The sequence below is a fragment of the Cynoglossus semilaevis genome, chromosome 19 (genome assembly GCF_000523025.1).
Source record: "Cynoglossus semilaevis isolate Cse_v1.0 chromosome 19, Cse_v1.0, whole genome shotgun sequence".
In the NCBI taxonomy this organism is placed as follows: domain Eukaryota; kingdom Metazoa; phylum Chordata; class Actinopteri; order Pleuronectiformes; family Cynoglossidae; genus Cynoglossus; species Cynoglossus semilaevis.
Window position 1 is genome coordinate 779,969 of NC_024325.1, and position 21,423 is coordinate 801,391.

General features: G+C 40.3%; 1 protein-coding gene across 2 annotated transcripts in view; it reads left to right on the forward strand.

Annotated features, from left to right (window-relative positions):
- Nucleotides 1-21,222, forward strand: part of pcdh1a (protocadherin 1a) — a 103,889-nt gene extending 82,667 nt beyond the window's left edge. For both annotated transcript variants that reach the window (XM_008332189.3, XM_025065646.1), the window contains exon 6: nt 19,303-21,222. In XM_008332189.3, coding sequence (XP_008330411.1) covers nt 19,303-19,673 — 371 coding nt within the window. In that variant the 3' untranslated portion in view covers nt 19,674-21,222. The remainder of the gene's footprint in view (nt 1-19,302) is intronic.
- The last annotated feature ends 201 nt before the right edge of the window (nt 21,223-21,423 follow it).

Genomic DNA, 21,423 nt, shown 5'->3' on the forward strand with positions numbered 1-21,423 from the left:
CACAAAAAAACGCGCCATCTATCTGCTTCTGACCCGGGCTCCCTGTCAAATTTTAGGACCCGATGTGGCCCTGCCTGCACTGTAAGACTTTGCCTTAGGATGTGTAGGTTTTTTTTTATTATTATTAATTAATATTATTGCTTAAACCTGCTAAATTAGGTGTGACAAATAGGATTTGTTGAAATCACCGATGCATAGCTTGAGGCGTCAGATTTTTGGACCTCGCTCTCCTGTGTTTGTCGACGTTCCCCTGGACCAAACTGTGTGTGTTGATTTAAGGATGATTTTTTTTCCCAGCCGGTTGTCAATGCAACTCAATTATATCCCCTGACCTTTTTGTACTTTTGAGCAAAACAAACTACATTTGACAGCCACTGCGGAGTAGTGATGGGAGTATCGATTCCACGGTGTCGATATATATCAATACTCACACGAGTATCGATTAGGTTTATACATTATTGAAACCAATAATACATGGAAAAAAGAGCATGCGTCACTTCCACATTTTTGGGGTAACTTACTACAGACAGGGTATTGTGATGTAACACTAAAGTAAAGTCAATAAGAACTGATCCATTTAAGTCACATGACTCCATGACTCCATGTGATCAAGTCTACTGGATGTTTTTGTCCCTTAATGGTAGCAATTAGTTTATTTATGTTACATTGCGTGAAAATAAAATAATGAAATTAGTTATGGCTAATTTGTTATAAAATACATATTAAAGTATTTTTAATGTGTTTTATTTTGTAAAAAAACTCAAAAAGTCTCAGTTTTGGTATCAGTATTGAAAGGGACAGAGCCGTGCGATGGGCAATATTATTTCTTGCTTGTCACACCCACAATCGACCCACATCCCATGATTCATATTTTTAGTTTATGTGTGTTTTATTTGGTTCAAAATTCATACAAAGTATCAGTTTTGGTATCAGTATTGAAAGGAAATGCCAAAAAAATTCTGGTATTGCCCATCATTACTTTGAACCATGGAGGGGCAGTTTTATTTCCTGCTAGGTGTTGTCACACCCACAATCGACCCTCATCCCATGATTCATATTTTTAGTTTATTTTTTAGCAAAAAATCTCCATTGAAAACATTTAAGAGTGGAAAAACAAAAGTATTAACTTAACCTGAATTAGACAGTAACAGTCATTACACATGACAGGAGTGTCAAACCTACAGCCTAATTAGATGTCAGGTGGGCCGGACCACTACAGTCATAACATAATTACCTATAAATAACTAAATAAGTACATTTTTTCCCCCTTTGTTTTCATGCAAATAAGTACAGGTCCTTTAACATGAAGGGTTTCTGCATATTTTTTTTACTTTAACATTCACCATGTGGGCCGGATTGAACCCCCTGACAGGCCAGGTTTGGCCCGCGGGCCGTATGTTTGACACCTATGACATACTATAACGACACATAAACATTGCTTTTATCCAGGAAGACACTGTAGCTGTGGCCAAAATGGAACTGAGGACGTATTGTGTTTTTGCTGTGTGTGGAGATTTGTCAGAGACCGATCTAAATACGAGAGCGTGTCTAGTCACCAGACAGCCATTCTAAACTTTGCCCACACACTTCTCAAGGACTGCAGACGGGCAGATCCTTTAAAGAGAGCATTATGGGAGACCAGACATGGCAGCACAGCTCAGACTGTTCATTGTGAGATTGCCACGGAGTCCTTGAAGGGATATTGTATACATATGCATTGACTTTTTTGTCATATACATGTACATATATATACATATACATACATATAACAACCTTCCCCCAAAGGTCCCAACATTTTTTGTACCAAGAACCAGTCGGTATCAGGAGTGCCATCGTTGAAGGATCATTAAATTTTCAAGATAAAACGTCTTCTAGACGTTATTCTGTTGTTATCAGAGTCTGAATGACCTGTTGTTTGGAAATATTGACAGATTATCTTTGAATGAAAAAAGTAAAGGGATATGAATGAAGTAAATTAATAAAACTGAAGTACATTTTTTCACTGTTTCCCACTACGGCCCGCTACTAAATTAACTATGGACTGGCACCAGTCCCCGGACCGGTGGTTGGGAATCCCTGGTATAGAGGAAGATAATAAAAAAAAGCTACCGTCAGATAATGTAAAATAGAAACTAAAAACTTCAGAGATGTGAACTGAAAAACACCTACATGGAAGCAATGTTTTTAATTCTAATACTTTTAGTCTTAGCACTTACCCTGTAAAATGTTTATTGAGCCAGCGGATGCCTATAAATATAAAGAATAAAACTAAACAAAAATTTTTTTTTTTTTAAAAGTTGGTAGTGTGCTGCCATTGCTCACACATTGCAGAGTTCGGGGCGACACTTCGCTGAGGCAGCAGGTTTAGCGGTGGTTAATGTTTTGAAAGTCTGGCTTGAAAGTGCAAGTTTATTAGACTTCGGGAGGAAAAATGCCTTAATTAGCCCGGTGTCACTAGCGGCTGTGTGAGAGTGTCCACTCTCAGGTCCGGGAGGTGTTGAGTTGAAACTTTAATGGAGGCAGAAATAGAATGGTGGTTGGTGGTGTTGAAGCTGTGTTGCTCTCAGTGGGTCTCACCCAGTCTAACCCCAGATGTGATTGGATGAACAGGTAGAGTGGTGTGCATTAGGCAGGGACGTTGGCCAGGGGCCACATCCACTTCAACCTCAGTTGGTCAGGCTGCTCAAGCCGTATCAGAGAAAGGCCCCCCCGGAGTCGTCCCTCCATCACAGCGCGATGGGGACAGAGGACCACCGAAAACCTCTCCCTAACTAGTGTTCTGCCCTTCAATGATGGATGACACTTGAGGGACTGGAATTGTACTCTGTTGGTCTGACATGCGTTTCCTTATTTCCAGTGAGACACAGAGGAACAGATGTGTTCTTGCTTTAAGGCTTTGTCAGTCAGTTGAGAATTGCCGAGGTGCCGGCGCTGTTTAAAGTGCTTCAGTGGAGTCTACGAAAATGAAAAACAATTCCATCAAACGGAAAAAAAAAAAAGAGGTCGCAGAGAATTAGCGGTGGACATTTCTGTGCGCTTATTTCATATTAACAACAACTGAGAATTCCTCTGATTCCTCCTTTATCGTTCCTATTTCCACAGTAGGTATCCACTTCAAAAGTCAAAAACACGAGTCCAATGGATTAACTGAAAGCATATGGAGTCATATTTTTTATCATTTAACCCCGCTAATCAGAATAATCCGTTAGTCTTATCTGTGAACTTTCCCTCAGGTGAAGGGAAAAGGATGGAACCCCCCCAACCATTAAGATTTTTATAAACTAAAAATCAGATTCAAATAAACAATAAATAAAGTAAATATGTCCTTATCTTTATTTAATGAAGATAAGAAATAAGATAAGAAAATAAATATATTTTTTAAATGATTTCCTTAAAGTCATACATTGAGCAACAGAGCTGTGTTTGTGTCATGGTGGCCATATTAACATCATTTAAGTCAGATCTTATTTTTAGTTTTCTTTTTTTAGTTTTTTTTTTTTTTTGAAAATGCTGTTTTTAGCATCTTATTTTTCCATTATTTGGTCTGGCTATCTAGGTCAGGGATCCCCAACCCCAATCTGGGGACCCCATTATCTGGTAGTAGGACAAATGTACTTCAGTTTGACTCATTTACATCATATAAATAGAATCATAGAATAACCCTATTTTTTTCATTCAAAAATAATCAATGTTTCCAAACAACAGGTCATTCAGACTCTGATACTAACAGAATAAAGTCTAAAAGACGTTTTATTCTGAAAACTGAATGATCCTTCAATGATGGCACGGTATTAACGTAGTAACGGCTGATAACGGGGCGACCGGTCCTTGCTCCAAAAAAAGGTTGGGGAACGCTGATAACGCAATCAATCAGAGGTTACAATTAACTAACTGGTTTCTGTAACCAGACCACAGTCGTCCAATCATAGACCTCTTCTCCGAATGTTTCCAGCGTGGTCTGACAGATTTACTTTCCCTGTGAGTCGTCTTCAAATAGACCCGTTTGAAGCCGTGACATCCGAATATGCTACACATAAATCTGACAGGACGCCCAATGATGACAATGCAATATATGGCCCAAATGTATAAAAGTGAAATATTTCTTTATTTTTAAACAAAAAAAAAAAAAACAAAGAAATGTCAATCATCTTATAATTCCCTGGTCCCCGTCAGATGTCTATTTATATCTGAAGCTATTATATGATTGTTGATGTTTTTATTACCTCCTTGTATTTGGGTGTCTCTGATTGGCGTTTTTTCTCAACTTTATGCCTGATTGCTAGCACTGATATTCTCACTGCACTTAATTGTCCACATTCACGTGTAAGCTTATATGCATACATGTATATATACATATAAATGAGTGTGAGTGTGCGTGTGTGTATGTGTGTTTGTGTCAGTGAGATCCTTTGTGGCTGACATTGTGCAACACAAGAGCCAATTTATTCCGTCCGTCGCGTTATATGTATTTGAATTGTTCTGTTTTGCTAAGAGCCGCAGTGGAAGCTTTTCATCAGACTCTGTTAGTTCAGCCACATTTTCCAGAGAAATCCTCCAGTCAAACAGGCAGCGGCTCTGCAGTCTGCAGACACCAGTCAAATTAAGCCTTGTCTCTCTCTCTCTCTCTCTCTCCCTCTCTCTCTCTCTCTCTCTGGGGTTGTTAATCAGCCACTGCATTTGCTGCTTAGACCTTTCTAAAGACCGGATTTGTTGAGATTAGTCTAGTTTTTTTTTGTTTTTTTTTTACCTTAGTGAGCAGGAAAATTACACACCTTTGGTGACTGTGCGATTTTAATCTCTGTGCATTCCAGTGTATTTATCACGTTGATTCTTTACTATCATCGGTACCCGTAAGAGAGTATAAGTATTTTGCATGGAATTGAAGTGATAATATAGTTTGGTTTGAGGATATGATGTGTAGTCAACTGGTAAATGTTTTTCTTTTTTTTTTTTTTTTTTTTAGTCCGTCTCTGACAGCTAGAGTTTAGCGGTTAACGTGAACGCTACGTAATTATCCGCGTCGCGTGCTGTTGGGCAGCATCAAAGATTGAGCGCAGAATTAGCAGTGAGATCAAATCCTGATGGAAATCCTTTCCTCCAGTCATCGAGATCAATGAGGGAAAGACAGTGAGCGGGAAAGCAGTAGATCGGAGCGTTCATTCATTAACCTTACCAAAACTGCCAAAAATAATGGGACTTCTGACAGCTAGAGTTTAGCGGTTAACGTGAACGCTACGTAATTATCCGCGTCGCGTGCTGTTGGGCAGCATCAAAGATTGAGCGCAGAATTAGCAGTGAGATCAAATCCTGATGGAAATCCTTTCCTCCAGTCATCGAGATCAATGAGGGAAAGACAGTGAGCGGGAAAGCAGTAGATCGGAGCGTTCATTCATTAACCTTACCAAAACTGCCAAAAATAATGGGACTGTTCAGTGCTCAGAGACTGGAGTTCATCTCTACAGAAGTGGAATTTTAGTAGGAGGTCCACTCACAGTCAGAGATTATTGTAATCTATTACCCCCAGGATACCCCTGTGGAGGGAACTGTCTCGAGGCTCTCACTGTTAACATGGCTGCCAGCATTTGACACAGATGGAAATTGATTTTTTTTTTTTTTTGCCACTTCAGAAACATTTGCCTCAAATACTTTTAAATTTTTTTTTTCAGTTTTACCACTAAAGCTCTACACCATGTGTCAAACTCAAGGCCCGTGGGCCATATGTGGCCCGTGAAGTCATTTTGTGTGGCCCGTGGGAGCTTAAAAAGTCCATGTTGCTGAGTTTCTTGATTACTTGATAAATTGATTTTCATTACACAGCAATTGTGAAAACAATATGTTGTGGAGTAGTTACGTCGACACAATCTTCCATCTCTAACCAGCCCTTCAAGGGGATCTTTGCTACTGATGTGGCCCCCAAATGTTTTATCGTGTAAAGATAAGATGTGTCTAAATATCCCGGCGACTATTTTAACGTTGTTGCAGAAATAAGCGGTGCACAGATTGCAATCTTCTATGAGAGAATGATGTCATAATGTCAATAATTTTTTTAAGATTCAACGAACTTAAACGGGCATACATTTGTTGACCAGTCGTTTGAACTAGTCTCTCGTGAGCTTTGAAGTGTTACCATGGCAACTACATCAAAAATTGTTTGGAAAATCCTCTTCTTATCTTATCTTATCATGTGCTCGAAATTTGAAGCTGATTTGAAACAGTATCGAAGTCGCAAAATGTGGTGATTGTTTTTGGGGTATCGGTGATGGGTTTAGGATTTATATATATATATGTATATATATNTATATGTATATATATATATATATATATATATATATATATATATAAATCTCTGTTGTACCCACGTATGTGTCTCTAAATGTTTCATCAGTCTGGGAGCAAAATTGCGTTTGAGCAAACATTGTGATTAGAAGCAGTGACACAGCTGTGGCGTTTCATGTAACTACTAGATGCTCGCCGTTAATCATCAACAATGGGTGTCGACTGCGCTGCCTACATTAGGAGACGCTGCAATCACTTCTCTGAGCACGGTGCGCGCCGTGGCATTCGTTTCAACCATGAATATCGACGCACATCTTGTATCAGATAAATATCGTTCATGCGAAATTAGGTTCAAATTGATTTTTGTGTATTATTGCACGGCCAAATGTTGGACTATTGACAGTATGATGTAGCTCTGTCATGATGTCTCCCATACATAAAAATATGTTTTCTGATTGTTCTGGTCAATAATAATAATAATAATAACAATTATTACTGTTATTATTATAAGCACATAATAATAATAATAATAATAATAATAATAATAATAATAATAATAATAATAATAATAATAATAATTATTATTATTATTATTATTATTATTATTATTATTATTATTATTATATGGTCCATACACTTCTTAGTGCTCAGGCGTTTGGTAAAGAAGAACTCAATTTTATTCTGACGAGTGCTTCGTTAGAAAACTGGCAGTAAAAATTATCAAGGCACCTTTTGTCATTTTATTGGTCATTAACTTAACACAAGAACATTTCTTCGTCTCCATCTGTTCCTCAGGCAGCGGTGCTGTCATTAGACCGTCTGCCTAATGTAGAATCATAGAATTTGTAATGTAGCAAAAATTAATAGCCACAAAAACCATAAAAACACACACACACACACAAAAACTGAATACCAAAGCCATTGTGAATTAACTGTAATGACTGCACACCATATGCACTAGGATCCCAGATGATTAACAGCAGACACTCCCAAGGCGGATCAACCATTCATACTTACACGAACACCTACGGTTAACCCGTGTTTTAATGTTTTTGAACTCTGAGACAAAACCGGAAAAAAAAAAGAAAAAAAAAACACCCCACACACTTGGAGCCAACAAACAAAAGTTGCTCCTCAATTCCCTGACCTGCTTTGCTTTTTGGCTGTCAAAAAAGGAAAATAACAAACTCTGATACAAACTACATTTTTAATGCAACAGAGACAGGAGATTTCACATTGAAAGGTTTTGGAGTTGTATTGAAAATACTATCACATAGTCCCTGCAACCCACACACGCTGCCATAGGAGGCGCCATTCAGTATGTAGTTCCTTTGGGGCTCAAACCCATTACCTTCTGCATGTAAGGCGAATGTATAAGGCATGGTAACTGCTGCACTTTGGAACCACTATTTAGTTTATATTATTATGTATATTTACCTTTGATTTTTTTATTTAAATTTAAAAGAAAAAAATGGGAAAAACAATTGGAAGCTATCGATTGACAAAAAAGGAGAATCATTTTTAAAATAGAAGAATAAGCCTCACTGTGCTGAATGTGTTATAAATTCCCTGGCTGATGATGACATGGTGAAATGCTGGATAGTTGGCTCATTGACAGCCACTGTTTAACTGTGTCCCAATTTAAGTATTGCCTCCTTCCAAGTATGAAGAGAAACAATTGCATCACATTGCCATGATGACAATGCGAGCTTCATTTCAAAACCTTATACCAATAAAGCCAACAGATGAGTCAATGTATTTTAAAGACACGGGTGAATCAAAGAGACATCCTTCTCAGAACCCTAATCTGGCGTACGACTGTTGGCAACAAAGTAACCCCAGACTTGGTACCATCTCCCTCAAAGCAAGAGTGATCGATAGGTCTCCTAAGACAGGAGTTCCTGGTGGTGTAGGAACGTATCGGGGACCGGAAAACATCTGGTCATTTCAGAGCTTCGGAATTGTCGCCTCAAATGTGCTAAATACTCGGGCTGCTCTTTGTGTTTATTTTATCTCAAGAGACATGACACAAACCGTGTCATCTTACCACCAGGACCTTACTTGCCGACACATTTGGTCTCTACAATCCCTTACCTATTTTTATTTTTTAATTTATTTTATTAGCATATAGAGTGGAGGAGAAGCTCCATGATGGGATCACATAGGTACCCTACCCTCCACCCCAGGCACACATGGGGGCACATACTAATGACGGGCTTTTATCTGTCCACTTTTTATAGAAAGCGTAGATTAGTAAGATATATGGACGTCCCGAGTGTTGGGCTGTAAAACTAATCTTGGTTGTACAGGTTGGTTGTTTTTTGCTTTGGGCTTTGGGTTATTGGCCTCATTGATCTGCGAGCCAGAGTTCTTTTTTTAAGCATGTCAGAAGCAGATATACCAGTGATCACAGCATCCTCTGTGTGTCTTTGAATCCGTTGTATTAAAATACGTAATGCCATTTTGGCTGCTTTTAGCTGAGATATGTTCAGACAGATACCCAACTTAATATTACCATGGTATTATCCTGAGGGGGAAATGTAAATGTACCTTCGATAAAGAACGTCATTTTTTTTTTTTAACCTAATATAAAAACATTCATAAACCAAGCTTCATTCATGTACGAGCAGATTTCATCTTTTCCTCATTTCCGAACTCCGCTGTAAGTTTGTCCACCCGCCGGAGAAGAGAAGCAGCTGTGGCAGCAGTAATGAGCTCCCTGAGATGGACTTCCAGAGGCAGCTGTCTGTAAAGAAAAAGACAGTTAAGCATGAAAAGTTTTTTTTTTCTCTTTCTTTTCTTCCATTGATGAACAGACATTCTTCTGTTTCTTTGGGCTGGAGCCCAAAAAAAACATCTAGGACTTGAACATGAATCAGACTCTCTCACCTGCACTTCTAATGAAAGCAGACCAAAGTTTGAAGGCTGTATGACTGGAAACACTGCATGCACGGTATTAGTTCAACAGAACTCGCTTTAAAAAAACGCACATTAAACACACATTAAAACAGTAATACCGTCTGTACTCATATTAATCCCTCATCTACTCCCGCATATTTGACTCAGTCCTGTGAGGCGTAGTTAAGGCGTAGCGAATACGTTTTCGTTCACACAGACTGTTAGTCCGGGATTCGCTGCACACTTGATACCGGTTTTGTTCACTTTCAGACCCCCCGACCCACTCCCCCATGAATAGAAATACCATTAGGAACCTGAAAACATGTGTATTTTTTATCTGTACAAACCGCTGTACGAGTTGCTGCCACCTAGTGACTGGAGGCTTGTCGTCATTCAAGCATTACAGCAGTGGTACACTTATGTCCAGTATGCCATATTGGAAGCCCCTCACCCACCCCCCCCCCCCCCCGGTCCCTTCCCGCCCCCCCCCGGGGGGACCCGCCCCACTATTTGAGAAGTACTGTGTTTGCAGTGTGAACCCAAACGTGGATCCGAGTTTCACTGCGAACACCATATAAAGCAGAGTTGTGAAAACGACATACTTGCACTGATCCATTTTTTTTTTATTGTAAAACTTTGGGCAATATTTATTGGACAAGAATAAGACTATAGAGACATATTCATTTGAATGTACACTAGTCATACCATCCCTGCAGTGACATAATACTATTTTAATGCACCCGGTGACAGTTACTGCTCTTGAGTCATTGGAGTCCCCTCTCCTTTAATATAAGATTGAACAAGCCACACAGAGTCATGTCGGTTTTTAATCTGATCATTTGACCGTAATAAATGATTTAGGTTGAAGTAAAGTTGCTTCTGAAGGAAAGCTTAAGCGAGATGTTGAATAACCTTGTTAACAATTGGTTTTTTTTTTTTTTTTTTTTATTTATCATCTTTGTTAATATAATTACATCCATTGATAGTCGGTGTTGCAATGAATTTATTTTAATGGCCGTAAGAAGACTGCGAAAGCCGAATGTATTAATCAGAGGCCAGAGACCGCCTCTGATGAAACACGATAAATATAAATGTTGTGTTTCTGTACTTTTGTTCTCACAACACCGACGGATCAATATTCATCGTTAAAGTACAGAATGTAATTTTCACTCAGTAATTGGCCAGTAAGTCTAAAACATGGTTGGGGGGCTGAGACATAATACTACTTCCCACGAACAATTTAATAAATCTTATCTGCAAAATTGCCAATATGACCTACACCGACAACTTTGTTAGTATGTAGCTTTGCCTTTCACCGCCGTTCCTCCGCCGGTTGGTGTGAAACAACGTGTCAACATCAGCTATGTCAAGGTGTTACACCTAAGTTGAAACACTACACTGCACATCAACCTGTCAATGGAAAGGGCCAGCACGTGGCGTGATCTGTCAGCAGGTGCTAAGACTTTGTCAGGAGCAGTGACGCAAGAGGAAGTCTTCTAACAAAGAAAACCTATAGACAAAATGGTGAGATTGCTGACGGAAGATGTACGTTTGCCCCTCGACTCAACTGCAGCTGCCTTACCTCACTCTGCCTGTGGCAGCAGAGCGTGTCACTCACTGAATGTGCTGTGAATCCTGATCTTCCTACGTGTGTGCCTGAACTCGCTTTACTCTCCACCGCCACACGAAGCGTATTGATGAATAGTTTAGTGCTGTAATTTCACACTTTTAACCCTGCTGCTTAAACAATGATTTGGCTAATTTATGGATTTTTACGGGCTAACGAAGTTCATACCGCTGGCGAAGACTTTTTCTGGTAGCCTACTGTGTGTTATACTAGTAGCGTATGTCTGTCTGTGAATGGCTGTGAGAGAGAAAACTGTAGCTAAAGTTGAGAGCAGTTTGAGTCCTGTCATGTTGAAGGGTGAGTTGGTTATACAGGAGCTGTTAAAACTCTGTTTATGTATATTTATGGGAGTTAGCCCCAGAGCTAATGTTAGCTTCGGCTCTGGAGCAGATCACTAAGTCGCACCTGTGCATTCCAACTACGGTCGGGGCGCCCAAGCAGGAAAGAGCTAACGTGTAACCAGCCTTTTACAGCCACTTTCTGTGTAAATATCCCATGTTACAACGTGGACACCTGCGGAGAAGGGCGGGCTATATATGTACAATTTTTTTTTTTTTTTTAATTTAGTAGGTGCGCTAGTTCCTGAAATTGCAATACCTATAACACTCGCACTTTCTATTTCAAATTTCTACTTGTTTATTGATATGGGCCTAGCATAAAAAAACAGGTAGAAAAAGTAGTAAAAAAATGTAATTGAGTAAAAGTATTTTTTACTTTGATTCAATTCTACTCAAGTAAAAGTAAAACTACCCATCTAAAATCGACAATGCTACGTTAACACAGATACACAGAATAAGTAGTTTAGTGAGAAATTAACAAATTGTTTGGGGTGTCGTCTACAAAGAAATCCTAACCAGTGAAACTAAAGTAATGGTTGCGAGTGAACCATACCACCATGGCCTTGTTACTGCGTTACTACGGAGTCTGTAGAGTAGAAGTGAGGCGATCAAGTGAAATAGTACGTAGAGTTAGTTGGTTCGAAAGTAGAAAAAGCAAAACACAATATAAACTATTAACTTCCAGAATCAAATATTTTTCAAATTATCCCATTGGTAATCTATGTAAAACCAATGTATAACTGAATAAATCTACGGGGGATCATTTCCAATGGATGGACTAAGTCTTTTCCGATTAGTTTTTTTCTTGTTACATTGTATGAACGCAATTAAACGACATGTAGCTGTAAAATTTGACATTATGCAGTTGACGCGCTTCCACCGAGCGCAGAGTGCTCTGGAATAGGTACGCGCCAATTATCCAGAGGATAGCGGCAGATTATTGTAGCTCAGTGGTTATCTGTGGCATTACCTCACACTTCCCGCCCTGTGAAGACATGTTGCCTCACCATCGCAGCCTCGCCATTGTAATTCTGCTTGTGAAATTGACAATACGCACGCACGCACGGGGTGTGTATTCCGTGACAATGAGCATGGGAATTGTTCATGTTGACATTTTGCCTGTGTGCTTGGGGCTTGCCTTCCTCTTGAAAAAAAAAAATCCACCCCTGGATTAAAAAAAAAAAAAAAAAAGCAGCTGGTGTTTACTATGGGAAAGCGCCCTCAGCTCTCAAAATAACAAGACTCGACATGTCATTGCTGAAGAAATACAAAACCCTGGTTTCCTGTTGTTTTTTTTTTTTTTTCTCCGCGGGATATCGCGAAATGGAACACATTCTCACAATTATTGTACTGATGGCCAGCAATAGTCAGTAATGTCTCCTAAGATGAAAGGTATCTCTTCTTTTGACTCCATTTCTTCTAAACAATTTACCACATGAACTCTTTTCAGGGATCACAAATACACCATTAATATCACTCACGCACTCCCACACAATATGGGCTGCGCCGCTGTTATTCCTTCTGAGAGCTGTGGGTCTCCTATATATGTTTTCCATCGATCATCATGGTGTCGTGCTGAAGCGCTGATTATAGCTGCTGGGGAGAGGCTGCAATCAAATGAAGAGAGCAGTGTGAGATTTCCCCCCCCCCCCCCCCCGGGGGGCAGAGGATCAGACGATGAGGAAGCCTGCTTCAGACGCTGAGCACCTCCCATTGGCACCCTGATGCAAGCCCCGTGCAAACCCACCGTTCACATGCATCCGCGAGCCAGGGCGGTTAGGCGCTGTGTCTGCTCTCACGTTGTGAGTAATGTGTGGAGCGCGTTGGAGTTTCTCGAAGCTACGCTGTGAGCCACTGATGTAGCACCGAGATGTTGTTTGTGGATTTGGGTTCTATTTTCTGTTTGTTAGTGCGAGCAGGAAGTTTAAATAAAACAACAGGAACTTTAATAATATCTTTCCAGGAAAACAAACAAAAAAGTCAACATTTCTTTGGTGGGAATACCGAAATCAGGTTCTGCCTGTTTGAAGAATAAGAATGAAACGACTATAAACACAATAATAAAGTAGTCAGTGATTTTTAATGAATGTGCCATTCTTTTATTTGTATGTTTTTATATTTGACTCTGCAAAGAAATATTGGGAAAAACCCGTCGTTTTGTTTATTTTTTGATTCGTTTTTGTATGATTTGAAAAAACTTATGAACGATTAGTACACAGATTAAACTGGAAAAAACGATTTGTTATCCGTTTTTTTTTTGCATTTTGGAACTGGAATCAAATACAGTGGAACCTCAGTTTTCAAACTTAATTCGTTCCTCAAGGATATTCATGAGCCGAAAAGTTTGAAAACTACTTTTGTGTACAAGTTCATACTCAAAACCAATGAAAATAATTAGATCTAACAAAAAAGATTATAAATAGAAGTTATAAATAGGAAAGGTAACTTCGTTCATCCTTACCGGTGCTGGAGAGTCGTGATGGCCAACTGCTTTTCGTAGATCCCAATCAATAGCAACTTTTCCACTTCTTCCAATGTCTGAGATCTTTCCTTGGTGACAACAGTCACTCCTTTGACAACCTTAGCTTCTTTTATTGCTTCCTTGCTCTTAGTGATGGTACAAATCGACGACTGTGCTAAACCGTACCGTAAAGAAAGATCTGAAACACGACAACGCCATTCTGATGCTTTTGTATAATCTTTCTTTACTTCTACTGCCGTTCTTTCCCATTGTGATTGATGAAATAAATATAAAATAGAAGAAATAGCACAATACCTGGGAAAACAGAGCTTCTTGCAGGCCGGAAAACAACCATTGTTGTTACTGTAGTTATGGTGAAAAGACAAAATGCCGTTTTAATGATCTGTTTGTTGTTTGAACATGAGAAGTACTTTATTTTCTCCGGAGATTACAGCATCTGGCATTCCCAGTCTCCCATCCAAGGCCTCCCAAACAGACCCGACGCTCCTTAGCCTCTGAGATCAGACGAGATGAGGGGTGTTCATTTGCCATAAGCAAATTATATTGTTGGTTTTTTTTTGTTTGTTTGTTTTTCATCATTTCGTTCTCCATTAGATTACCAGCTAGGAATCTCTTGGCGTCATGCTCCTTCTCCTACATCTTCTTGTCTGAACAGTTCTAAAAAAAAATGAAATATTCCACATGACTAAATAATGTCATTACTATTTACTATATTACTGTTGTCAGATTATCTTTAAATGGAAAACGTAACAGGATTTGACTGGATTCTTTTTGAATGAAGTAAATTAGTTAAACTGAAGTACATTTTTTCCACTGTGGCTCGGTACCAAATGACAAACGGACAGGCACTGGTCCCCGGACCACAGGTTGGGGACCCGTAGTTACTAGGGTATTGACAGTTATTTTGGGATCTCTAAAATATCTCCCACTAGTTTGGAGATTGTAAGACTGTTTTTTTTTTTTTTTTAAGATGGAGGAAATGCTCATGTGTTGAATACCAATGCTAGAATTTCTTCTTACAGAACACCATAAATTATTTAGCGCCACAGTGAAGTTTGCCAAAACCAAGTTAGTACGTATGTGTATAGAATAACATGATCTTTTATTGTGTGTACAAATCTATATGATTTTCACCCTATTTGCAAAACGTAGATGAGATTAGATTAGATTAGATACAGGAAAAATGTTGAAGAAAGTTACATATAAATTCAATTTTTACACATTTATGACTGCCATTGTGTGGGCAGTTATTGGACAAGTGACTGACAATGAGAAAGCATTTGCAGCATAAGTAGAAAAAAAATAATTGCACCCTGGCTGGGTGCTGCAATTTAGTGATTTCACAAAGTGAGGATTTTACCGTGTAAGGAAAAGGAAATGTCATTGAGTCACTGCTTTTTTAAATCAAGTTCCAATCTGTTCCACCCACTGGTCGAACGGGAGTGTAATATTCTAGTCTGTTCTCTGGCGTCCGATTAAACTAACCATCATGACATGGGCCAAAAAAAAAAACTAAAAAAAAAAATAAAAAAAAAAAAAAAAGATATTTTTTTTTGTTACCTGATGTGAGCAGATGTATTCAAGCTCTAAGTGCAGCAGACAAGTGAGAAGCAGAGAGAAAATAATTATTGCACACTGTGCCTTTTGTTTTTCTTTCGCTTTCCAACTGAGTCAGTAGCTTTACTTTGTGCCAATCCATCAAATACTCGAAGCGGATTGTTTTTCTGGTTCATAAAATGCGGGCAACATTTGGAGAATGTAGTATTCCTCAACTGTTAGTAGGCATTAGAGACGACTGACTGTCACGGACAAATACATTCTGTAATTATTGCTCTGGATCAATCGGTATTTTATCAAGAAACTGGTTCAACACCAAAGAAAAGTTGTTAGAAAAATCACACACAAGGATAGGTTTTTTTTTTTTTTTTGGGATGTCCGATATTAGCGTAACATCTGTAAGAAATCATTATCGCTTTTTCCTCCAATAATGAAAACCTGATAACACAAAGCCTGAGTTTTGCCAAATATGCTGGAATCACTCGTGGGGTCCTGAGATGTTTACGGCAGTTTTGGGGGCAAACGGCTGCATATATTGGTTTCGGTTTTTATCCGACTTGGAAATTAAGTGTTTGGACAATTCGACATATCGGATATTAGGAAAAAGTACTTATTATTACTATTGGACATCGCTATTTTTTTTATCTTCCTATAATTTCACCAGTGAAAAAGCATATCGGATATTAGGAAAAAGTAACTATTGGACATCCCTAGTTTTTTTATCTAGGTGTTCATCTTACAATCTTCCTATAATTTCACCAGTGAAAAATCTGTACCAGGTTTAAGCTGTGTGACATGAAATGAGTCCAATTCAGGAATGATTACAGCGCGGCGCAACAATGCAGCTGATTAAATGAAATGACATTAATTATGGATGAAACATTAACAGCCAAAAATGTACAAAAATAGCTGGCCTTGGAGTGTGATCTGTGTTATCTGGCAGCGATGTGTGATTTCTGCTTGGGCAGCGCTAAAGGGGAAAAAGGGAGATTTTGGCGAGTCAGAAAATGTATTGAACTGCCGCTGCAGATTTTCTGCACCCTGATGATGAGTAACATGGTTAAGAATGGATTTTTAATCCGGTCAATGTGTGGTTTCTGCGCGCCCGTCATGTTGTCTTTGAGATGACATCTTACGAAATCGCAGAATCTCAGGGAACCTCGAGCAGATCGCTTTCATGACTTGAAGTGAAGATGCGACAACCAGCGACATGGTTTCCATTTAAATGAAGTGATTTTTATTTGAGGGTGTCGACGGGTACACACACGTCATGACAAATCTTAGAGTGCAGAAGCGGAAATCTATCTACCTATCCATCCATCCATCTATTTATCTATCTATCTATCTATCTATCTATCTATCTATCTATCTATCTATCCATCCATCCATCCATCCATCCATCCATCCATCCATCCATCCATCCATCCATCCATCCATCCATCCATCCATCCATCCATCCATCCATCCATCCATCCATCCATCCATCCATCCATCCATCCATCCATCCATCCATCCATCCATCCATCCATCCATCCATCCATCCATCCATCCATCCATCCATCCATCCATCCATCCATCCATCCATCCATCCATCCATCCATCCATCCATCCATCCATCCATCCATCCATCCATCCATCCATCCATCCATCCATCCATCCATCCATCCATCCATCCATCCATCGGTAGCTATTTAACTTCACATTGAAAGGTCACAGGTCAGTGGTAGTTTCCGATATTTCTACACCCTTTTGTCTGACATAACGGCACGGAAAACATCTATAAATGACACCTTTATGGTTGTACAATTGTTACAAACATTTTACAGAACCTGTCTCGGGGTGCCAGGTTTTCCAAATCACTGCGTTATATCTGCTTAAGCCGCAGCACAATATACCCAAGACAGCTTGGTGTGGTGGAAAACTACTGGAAACTACAGAGAGGTTTTAATCAAGTGTGAAATCCTTTTTGGAGTCGATGCCTACGCAACGGCGCTTGTGCTCCGACACACAACACTCAACAGCCCTCTCCTTTAACTGTCTACCCGGGAATGTCTTGAGGATAGTCCATGCCTTTGCAGTAATGCATGCCGACAACACTTAGTTATAGTAAATAAGACGTCAGCCAGAGTACACAACACATGTGGGTGCTCCTTTCATCCTTCAGCTTTCAGATTTTTATTTCTATTGATTTAATCTATATATAAGTTTCTAGGGATTTTATGAACAACTGGCAACTGGACTGGTAGGTTGTTTTTGACTGTTTTTGACAGTGACTGTTGTGGTCACAGGGGTTAAGGTAGAGATGGGGGGGGGCGTCGTTGGTTTCACCTGAGGGGGAGCTATAACCGTGTGTCCCTTGGAGTAGGTCTGTGTTGGTATCTGGAGGAGGTTTGACTTTTCTGGGTAGAGAACTCAGGACCAGATTGTACACGGACCAGAGGCGTCCAGAGACACAGCACACAACGAATCATGTCCATGCTCAGACCTAAACCTGAAAACGGAACTCGAACCTTAAACCTTGCGGACGCAAGGCCGCTTCCTCAACCACCAAGCCACCTTCACTCCTCTTTCAAACCATCTGTCTTCCTTTGCAAGGATATGTAAATTCCCATCCTCGGAAGTGTGTCCTTTGTCCTTCATTTACATCTAAAGGACAAAGGACACACTTTTGAGGACGTTAAGGTACATTTCCCAAACCTCCGGTTGCACCCTGATAATTAACAAACTGTCTATTGCTTTTATCAAGATGGTGTCTAAGTGGTCTGGGGTGCAGTTTTTTTTTTTTTTTTTCCTCTTCTCTTGGCCGACATTTGTCCAATAATTGTGTTGCCAGTGGTCATGACGTTATTGATGGCTTGTGCCACAGGCTCTATTTTAAACTACCATTGTTCGGTACGCCGCAGACCGGAGCCACCACTTCTATCACTCCTACACATGTGGTTGCACCATTTACATGCAACGACGTCTTCCTGCTCGTCACAGAAGGAGCTACTCGCCACGCTCGCTATACCCACCACCATCCAACGTCCACCCCTTGCCCGCAACACACACGCTGTCCTGTTGCCCTGAAATAGGATAGAGCGTCCGTGATGGACACATTCTTTCATCACGGCGCTGAAGTAAAGCATTCATCACCGGAATACACAGAGGGCACCTCTGAGATCTCGGTCGTCTACTGCTTTCTTCACAGCCATTGATTCGGCTGTCCGCGTCTCAGACTGAAGAGATAACAAAGATAAACGGAGTCACTTTAATTCTGGCTGTGTTTTCAAATTTTCAACAGGTGATCTCTGCTTAACAGAGCCCATCATTTGCTGCGGTGCACATTTCAGAAAAAAAAAAAAAAAAAAAAAAACATCCTATTTTTACTGTCAGAAATCATGTCACACTCCTAGGGGATTGTCAGAGCAAAACCCGCGTTAGAGTTTTCACTTGTTGTAAATCAAAATGAGGTCATTGGGCCGTGGACCCATTTATTAAATTAGCAACAGCTGAATAAAAAAAATGGATGATAATCAAGGGCAGGGAACTCATTTCAGCACTGTCAATCAATAACTCATTCTGGTACAAGGCACAAGGCATTCTCTTTGTGACCAAAGAGTTACAAAGTGTCTAGGTGTGTGTAGGATGTTGTCTACCGTCTGTAAATCACTGCGACGGTCACTAGCCGTGCTTCGAAGTCAAATGACGTATGTGTGAATATGTTACTGCTGGACAAATTAACAACGCACTTGATCCTTCTTTTCTTTTTTTTTCTCTTTTTTTTCTTTGAATGACATCAAGTGCTGTTGGATATTTCTAAATGGCATAGACGCAGCATGCTATCTTCCCAATGTATCACACCAGCTTGTGGACTGCACACACAGAAGTGCTCATTACAAAGTGCATAGCAACAGCTACATAGCAACTGCTGCTCACTGCTTAGCAACAGCTGCAAAGATCTCAAGGAGGAGGGTGGGCTTGGAGGGAGGGGTGTTTGAGAGACCAACAGTTCTGTCCACAAATGCCTTTTTCGATGATTCCTTTTTATGTTTTATGATCGTTCTTCAAATTTTGTCTGAGGTAAAGCTCACTCTGATTTTTTTTTTTTTACCCTTCATTTTTCTCTCTTTTTCGACACACAGATATCCGCTCTCTCCCTGATGTGGCAATGACCGGAAACTGTACGCCTGAGTGCAGTGAACTGGGTCACTCAGATGCCTGCTGGATGCCCGGGCATCCCTCCCCTGTACGCAAGACCAGGAATCCACCGAAACTTTCCACCTTTGTGCCTTACCAGGAGAGAGGGAGCTTGGGACGCCTGGCAAATGGCAGTGCCAGGCTGGGCGGCGAGGAGCACCGCTCCCGCCTTCCGCCCTCCCGCAGTGCCTATTCCAACAGTGGTCATGATGCCAGTCAGGACTGCCCGATAGAGGAGATGCCCTTGAGCACCACCTCCGAGTTTCCCCCCACCTCTCCTTCTGCCCACACCCCGAAACGAGAAATTTACCTGTGAGATCTCACCGCCACACTATCGGTGCACAATTGTGGAAAATATACACTCACTTTTCTGAAAGGAACAACAGGCTGTCCACGCTTTAAAAGCCAATGCTAGTTTTGTAAGTAAAAGTAGGCTGTGACTCATTTAATCACTGGCATGAACACTTGCTTTTGACATTTCCTACTTAAATTAATAATTTATAAGCATATTTATTAAGAGTTCCACAAAGTTAACGACGCACTCACTTGGTGATTATTTATACGAAAATCTTCAAACCTTGATTAAAATGGATCAAAAGAGAAAATGCACATGGCAAGCTCTACTTTAGTAGTAAGTTATTATTGTTGTAGGTAGCCAAGTCCAATTTTGTGAAGTGATCTCTTGAAATTGAAAGTTGTGATCAGTGCTCTTGTGCCATTACTAGATATACTTTAATAGACAGCCGGTGATGCACTATCAGTAGGCGAGACTTTTGACTAACAATCAAATGAAGTGGTCTATATTGGTGTATAGTGCTGTAAATACATTTGAGTGGTGTGTTCTACATATATTTTTGTCTGGCATAAGCCTAAAAGAAGCCTCCGGATTTCTGCATATCTAAGCTTTCGTTGCTGCTGCTGTTCAAAACTTGATTGAAAACCATCTCCCGGAGTGGACCTCGACAAATGGGAAAGGCGTTTATCCACCTCAAATTGTCAACACAACGCAAATACACACCCCTTAAACCTTTGCTCTCTGTAGAGTAATGCCACTGGTGAAGAACGCTCTGCGGGGAAAAAAAAGATTTTAAAAAATGACAGTGTGCGCCGCCAATATCCAGCACTGTGACCTGCGATTCTTAACGTCACGGGCCGCCTTGGTACAGTTCCCCCGTGAACCGTAATGTCCAAGCACAGATGACTAGCAAGACACTCTCTGATTGGTGTTTCTCATAACGCTTGTGACTGCCCCCTGTTGGTTTGGTTGTACCAGTGTGTCAGTTGAAAATGTTTTCTTCTACTGTGACAATCAGAGGAGCTGGTCGCGCGGCTCAGTCTGCTTCTCTATAGCTCAAAGTCCTTTCCCTTTCGTGATCGGTTGAAAAACCTCAGCTGGCATCAGATGAGTGCATGTTATTTACATGAAAGGCCACTCCAGCATCGAGAGCCACCGGCGAGATGTAATACTTCTGGTAGTTAATATTATGCTGAAAGGTGCAGTGCTTTCAAAGTACCGTCTTTGTATTTCGAGTGTTTTTCCCTGAAAAACCTGTGTTCTGTATCATTTTTCGAGGGTTGACTGAGGTACACGCGCGTCGCTGCACCCAGACAGAAGGAACGAGCACTTGCAAAGTCACTCAAACGTTGACACTTGAAGGCAGCAGTGGGGTTGGGGTGGAATGTATGGTGTTGTTTTAATGATTGTTTTTTTTTTTTAATTGTTTTGATTATCCAACTGTCAGATTAATTGATGCGCTATATGCTACTGTGTTGTCAGCTGTCACTCCCATGGCAACCCATGGCCCCCTGTAATGGAAATGCAGGTTAGATCAGAGTTGACCTTTTCTGACTATTTGTTGTGAGCTGAACCGGGTTGGGGTGGAATGTATGGTGTTGTTTTAATGATTGTTTTTTTTTTTAAATTGTTTTGATTATCCAACTGTCAGATTAATTGATGCGCTATATGCTACTGTGTTGTCAGCTGTCACTCCCATGGCAACCCACGGCCCCCTGTAATGGAAATGCAGGTTAGATCAGAGTTGACCTTTTCTGACTATTTGTTGTGA